Here is a 6,733-nt window from a genome sequence, read left to right on the forward strand (position 1 = left end):
CGGTGTTACTGTATAATGTCCCATTCCCAGCAGTCACCTCTCCAGTCATCACCCAGACACATCCCCTGGTGTTACGGTATAATCTCCCATTCCCAGCAGTAACCTCTCCAGTCATCACCAAGACACATCACCTGGTGTTACTGTATAATGCCCCATTCCCAGCAGTCACCTCTCCAGCCATCACCCAGACACGTCCCCAGGTGTTACTGTATAATGTCCCATTCCCGGCAGTCACCTCTCCAGTTATCACCCAGACACATCCCCTGGTGTTACTGTATAATGTCCCATTCCCAGCAGTCACCTCTCCAGTCATCACCCAGACACATTCCCCGGTGTTAATGTATAATGTCACATTCCCGGTAGTCACCTCTCCAGTCATCACCCAGACACATCACCTGGTGTTACTGTATAATGCCCCATTCCCAGCAGTCACCTCTCCAGCCATCACCCAGACACGTCCCCAGGTGTTACTGTATAATGTCCCATTCCCGGCAGTCACCTCTCCAGTTATCACCCAGACACATCCCCTGGTGTTACTGTATAATGTCCCATTCCCAGCAGTCGCCTCTCCAGTCATCACACAGACACGACACCGGTGTTACTGTATAATGTCCCATTCCCAGCAGTCACCTCTCCAGTCATCACCCAGAGACATCCCCTGGTGTTACTGTATAATGTCCCATTCCCAGCAGTCACCTCTCCAGTCATCACCCAGACACATTCCCTGGTGTTACTGTATAATGTCCCATTCCCAGCAGTCACCTCTCCAGTCATCACCCAGACACATTCCCTGGTGTTACTGTATAATGTCCCATTCCCAGCAGTCGCCTCTCCAGTCATCACACAGACACATTCCCTGGTGTTACTGTATAATGTCCCATTCCCAGCAGTCGCCTCTCCAGTCATCACACAGACACGACACCGGTGTTACTGTATAATGCCCCATTCCCAGCAGTCACCTCTCCAGTCATCACCTAGACACATCCCCTGGTGTTACTGTATAATGTCCCATTCCCAGCAGTCACCTCTCCAGTCATCACCCAGACACATCACCTGGTGTTACTGTATAATGCCCCATTCCCGGCAGTCACCTCTCCAGTCATCACCCAGACACGTCCCCTGGTGTTACTGTATAATGTCCCATTCCCAGCAGTCACCTATCTAGTCATCACCCAGACACGTCCCTTGATGTTACTGTATAATGTCCCATTCCCAGCAGTCACCTCTCCAGTCATCACCTAGACACATCCCCTGGTGTTACTGTATAATGTCCCATTCCCGGCAGTCACCTCTCCAGTCATCACCCAGACACGTCCCCTGGTGTTACTGTATAATGTCCCATTCCCAGCAGTCACCTATCCAGTCATCACCCAGACACGTCCCTTGATGTTACTGTATAATGTCCCATTCCCAGCAGTCACCTATCCAGTCATCACCCAGACACGTCCCCTGGTGTTACTGTATAATGTGCCATTCCCAGCAGTCACCTCTCCAGGCATCACCCAGACACATCCCCTGGTGTTACTGTATAATGCCCCATTCCCAGCAGTCACCTCTCCAGTTATCACCCAGACACATCCCCTGGTGTTACTGTATAATTTCCCATTCCCAGCAGTCGCCTCTCCAGTCATCACCCAGACACATTCCCCGGTGTTACTGTATAATGTCCCATTCCCGGCAGTCACCTCTCCAATCATTACCCAGACACGTCCCTTGGTGTTACTGTATAATGCCCTATTTCCAGCAGTCACCTCTCCAGTCATCACCCAGACACGTCCCCCGGTGTTACTGTATTAATGTCCCATTCCCAGCAGTCACCTCTCCAGCCATCACCCAGACACATCCCCTGGTGTTACTGTATAATGTCCCATTTCCAGCAGTCACCTCTCCAGTCAGCAGTTGAATGATCTTGTTGGCGAGTTCCAGTATCTTCTGGTCATTGTGCCTCTCATGTATCAGTGAGTGAGGTGGAGGCACCGTGATGTGGCTCTGGATCCTGCTCAGTCCTCCTGACACACGGGGACAGCTGATGGGTGTCTCACACTCACTAAGTGTCTTTTTGACTACTGTGAAATCCTGTGTATTGGATAGATAACAAATATCACTGCACATATTCCCAGATCCCCTCACCTCCCCAGTCATGTCCCTGTATTATTTCTATAGATATAAGTGATGTAACTGTAACGCTCTTAGATCCCCTAACCTCCCAGTCATGTCCTTGTATTATTACTATATACATAAGTGATGTCACTGTGACACTCCCAGATCCCCTCACCTCCCCAGTCATGTCCCTGTATTATTACTATAGATATAAGTTATGTCACTGTGATGCTCCTAGATGCCTTCACCTCTTCAGTCATGTCCCTGTATTATTACTATAGATATAAGTGATGTCACTGTGATGCTCTCAGATCCCCTAACCTCCCAGTCATGTCCTTGTATTATTACTATAGACATAAGTGATGTCACTGTGACACTCCCAGATTCCCTCACCTCCCCAGTCATGTCCCTGTATTATTTCTATAGATATAAGTGATGTCACTGTGATGCTCCCAGAGGCCTTCACCTCCTCAGTCATGTCCCTGTATTATTACTATAGATATAAGTGATGTCACTGTGATGCTCTCAGATGCCTTCACCTCTTCAGTCATGTCCCTGTATTATTACTATAGATATAAGTGATGTCACTGTGATGCTCTCAGATTCCCTAACCTCCCAGTCATGTCCTTGTATTATTACTATAGACATAAGTGATGTCACTGTGACACTCCCAGAGCCCCTCACCTCCCCAGTCATGTCCCTGTATTATTACTATAGATATATGGGATGCTCCCAGATCTCCTCACCTCCCCAGTCATGTCCCTGTATTATTACTGTAGATATAAGTGATGTCACTGTGACGCTCCCAGATCCCCTCACCTCCCCAGTCATGTCCCAGTATTATTACTATAGATATAAGTGATGTCACTGTGACACTCCCAGATCCCCTCACCTCCCCTGTCATGTCCCTGTAGTATTACTATAGATATAAGTGATGTTACAGTGATACTCCCAGATCCCCTCACCTCCCCAGTCATTTCCCTGTATTATTACTGTAGATATAAGTGATGTCACTGTGACGCTCCCAGATCCCCTCACCTCCCCAGTCAGCAGGTAGATGATCTCCAAGGTTAAATTTATTATCCTCTCAGTCTTCATACTTTTGGCCGTGTCCATCCTGAGTTAATCAGTGAGAATACTGAACGTGTGACGTGTAATAAGGACTCTGGTTCTTCAGGGGTGGAGTGTCTAGTAATAAATATAATACATATAACACACATCACAGACAACACATGTAATAATAATAACAGGACACCTCAGGCTGCTCCCCCTGTAAAATAATTATAACAGGACACCAATGGCTGCTCTTCCTGAATAATAATAACACCACCACCACCACCACCACACGCTGCTCTCTCTGTATAATAATAACAACAGGACACTACAGGCTGCTCCTCCTGTATAAAAATAATAACAACAGGATACCACAGGCTGCTCCCCCGTATAATAATAGTAACAGGACACCACAGGCTGCTTCTCCTGTATAATAATAATTATAATAACAGGACACCACAGGCTGCTCCCCCTGTATTATTATAACAACAACAAGATACCACAGGAAGCTCCCCCTGTATAAAATTAATAATAATAACAGGACACCTCAGGCTGCTCCCCCTGTATTATTATTATTATAACAACAACAACAACATCATACCACAGGAAGCTCCCCCTGTATAATAATAATAATAATAATAACAACAGGACACCTCAGGCTGCTCCCCCTGTATTATTATTATAACAACAACAACAACAACAACAACAACATACCACAGGAAGCTCCCCCTGTAAAATAATAACAACAGGACCCCACAGGCTGCTCCCCCTGTATAATAATAATAACAACAACAACAACTGGACACCACAGGCTGCTCCCCCTGTATAATAATAATAACAACAACTGGATACCACAGGCTGCTCCCCCTGTATAATAATAATAACAACAACAGGATACCACAGGAAGCTGCCCCTGTATAATAATAATAACAGGACACCACAGGCTGCTCCTCCTGTATAATAATAATCATAATAACAGGACACCACAGGCTGCTCCTCCCGTATAATAATAGTAACAAGACACCACAGGCAACTCCTCCTGTCTAATAATAACAGGACACCACAGGCAGCTCCACCTGTATAATAATAATAACAACAGGATACCAAAGGCTGCTTCCCCTGTACAGTATATTACCTGTTGGTGTGGACACGTCTCTCTACACCCAGAACTTGCACCAATGGACGTTAATTACGCTATTCCTGTGGATGGAACGCAGATTCCGGATGAGGGGTGCAACGCAGATAGCAGAAGTACGGTGGAACGCAGAGGCTTTAAGCTGCTGGAACGCAGATACCGGAAGTTTGGTGGAACGCAGAGGCTGTCAGGTTTTAGAACGCAGATACCGGAAGTAGGGTGGAACGCATAGGCTGTATGGTGTTGCAACGCAGATACCGGAAGTACGGTGGACCGCATATACCGGAAATCGTGTGGAACGCAGATGCTGTACGATGGGTGGATTGCAGATAGCGGAAGTACGGTGGAATGCACAGGCAGTAAGGTATGGAACGCAGATACCGGAAGTAGAGTGGCTCTTGGCCACATGAATCCCTAGAAGTGGCCAGTTGGTATCAGAGTGTCTATAACCAGTATAAATGTAACACTGGCGCTGGGGACGCTGCAGAGTTATATTACCACATTAAATGACAAGTTACCGGTGTATAGGAATAATACATGTAGTCCTGACATCAGATGTGATACAATTATTCCCACTTTTAAATAAAAAATAAAACTTTTCCCCGGGCTGGAGATGCACCGCGGACACAGGTAATTAGTGTGTGTGGGACGTCTCTCATAGACCATCTCTCCCTTATTGAAGGCTACTTGTACCAATTTTAGTAAATAGCAATCACTGCCACGATCTTGGAAAGTTAGGATGAATGTAGTACGGATGGTGTAATGGTTAGCAGTAGTGCCTGACAGTACCGAAGTCATGGCTTCGATTTCCACCATGGCCCTCATTGTTTGGGGTTTGTATGTTCTCTCAATGCTTGGGTGGGTTTCTCTGAGTGCTCCGATTTCCTCCCACAATCCAGAAATATGATGGCAGGTTAATTGGCGTGTGACAAAAACATTAACCCTAGTGCAAAACAATGGGTCTCGCTGGAGGAATGTTGTTTTCCTTACCCGATAGAAATTATTCCTTGACTTCCGAAAAATCCCTAATGTAGATCACCCTACCATCACTCCCACTGTCCATTGCTGGAACATCTCACACCACTGCCATGTTTCTTCCTTCTGGTTTAGTCCTGACTTTGCTCCAGGTATCCATGTCCCATTCTTTAAAGTTTGGACAGAAGCGGGTGTATTCCGTATCAGGCATACAGTATCAGACATCACAGTACAGTCATCCTGGAACTTACCACGCTCAGAGTTTGGAAATACTTCCATCTCCGTTACTTCTGAACCTCCTTAATTGACAATAAGGATCTATCCAGTGCTCTCACCGCCTTTGAGTCTCTTTGTGTCTCCATTCAGGGCCCTTCTCATACTTTCCACATTATATAGTCATTGAGAACTTCTTCCACACACTGCCCTCTTTGCTTCAGCGTAGTAGAGGGACCTCCAGGATATTTATTTATTTATTTATTAACAGTTTCTTATATAGCGCAGCATATTCCGTTGCGCTTTACAATTAGAACAACAGTAATAGAACAAAACTGGGTAAAAACAGACAGACAGAGGTAGGAAGGCCCTGCTCGCAAGCTTACAATCTATAGGGAAATAGGCATAGATACACAAGGATAGATGCTACCTATTGCATAATGGTCCACCAGATTGCTAGGTTCTTAATGGGTTGTATGATGATACCCCACAAAGTTATCCAAGTGTCAGGAGGGTGTGAGACTAAAGAAAGACAAGATATGTGATGTTATGAATATTCTACAGAAGATGTAATTAGATAGGGAAGCACTGAAGGTTATGTGGGTGGGTCTGGAATTTGATAGGCTTGTCTGAAGAGTTGAGTTTTCAGGGAACATTTAAAGGTTTGGAGACTAGAGGCGAGTCTTACTGTGCGTGGGAGGGCATTCCACAGAGTGGGTGAAGCCCGGATAAAGTCCTGTAATTTTGAGTGTGAACAAGTAATGAGTGTGGATGAGAGACGTAGATCTTGTGCAGAGCGGAGAGGTCGGGTAGGGAGATATTTTGAGATGAGTGAAGAGATGTATGTTGGTGCAGTTTGGTTAATGGCCTTGTATGTGAGTAAAAGTATTTTATATTTAATACGGTAGAATACCGGTAACCAATGGAGGGACTGACAGAGCGGATCTGCAGACAATGAACGTCTGGCGAGGAAGATTAGTCTCGCAGCTGCATTCAAAATGGATTGTAGTGGTGAGAGCCTATGTTTGGGAAGACCGGTCAGGAGACTATTACAATAATCAATGCGGGAGATAATGAGAGCATGGATTAGAGTTTTTGCTGTGTCTTGTGTGAGATAAGGGCGTATTTTGGATATGGTACACAAATCTTATTGGCAGAAAATCTTTCAAACCAAGCATACTAGCTCATTAGGCTCTGCAACGGTTGGAACTCTACAACTCATCACGGTGGTATAGACAACCTTCTCTAAAGACACAA

General features: G+C 45.7%; 1 protein-coding gene across 1 annotated transcript in view; it reads right to left on the reverse strand.

The window, feature by feature from the left end:
- Positions 1–4,392, reverse strand: part of LOC135054522 (gastrula zinc finger protein XlCGF57.1-like) — a 32,936-nt gene extending 28,544 nt beyond the window's left edge. The window contains exons 1-3 of the mRNA XM_063957656.1: positions 4,289–4,392; positions 3,139–3,288; positions 1,885–2,076 (exon numbers count right to left, since the gene is read on the reverse strand). Of these exons, the coding sequence (XP_063813726.1) occupies positions 1,885–2,076; positions 3,139–3,216 (270 nt within the window). The 5' untranslated portion in view covers positions 3,217–3,288; positions 4,289–4,392. The remainder of the gene's footprint in view (positions 1–1,884; positions 2,077–3,138; positions 3,289–4,288) is intronic.
- Positions 4,393–6,733: the final 2,341 nt, after the last annotated feature.

This window comes from Pseudophryne corroboree, chromosome 3, assembly GCF_028390025.1.
Source record: "Pseudophryne corroboree isolate aPseCor3 chromosome 3, aPseCor3.hap2, whole genome shotgun sequence".
Classification (NCBI taxonomy): domain Eukaryota; kingdom Metazoa; phylum Chordata; class Amphibia; order Anura; family Myobatrachidae; genus Pseudophryne; species Pseudophryne corroboree.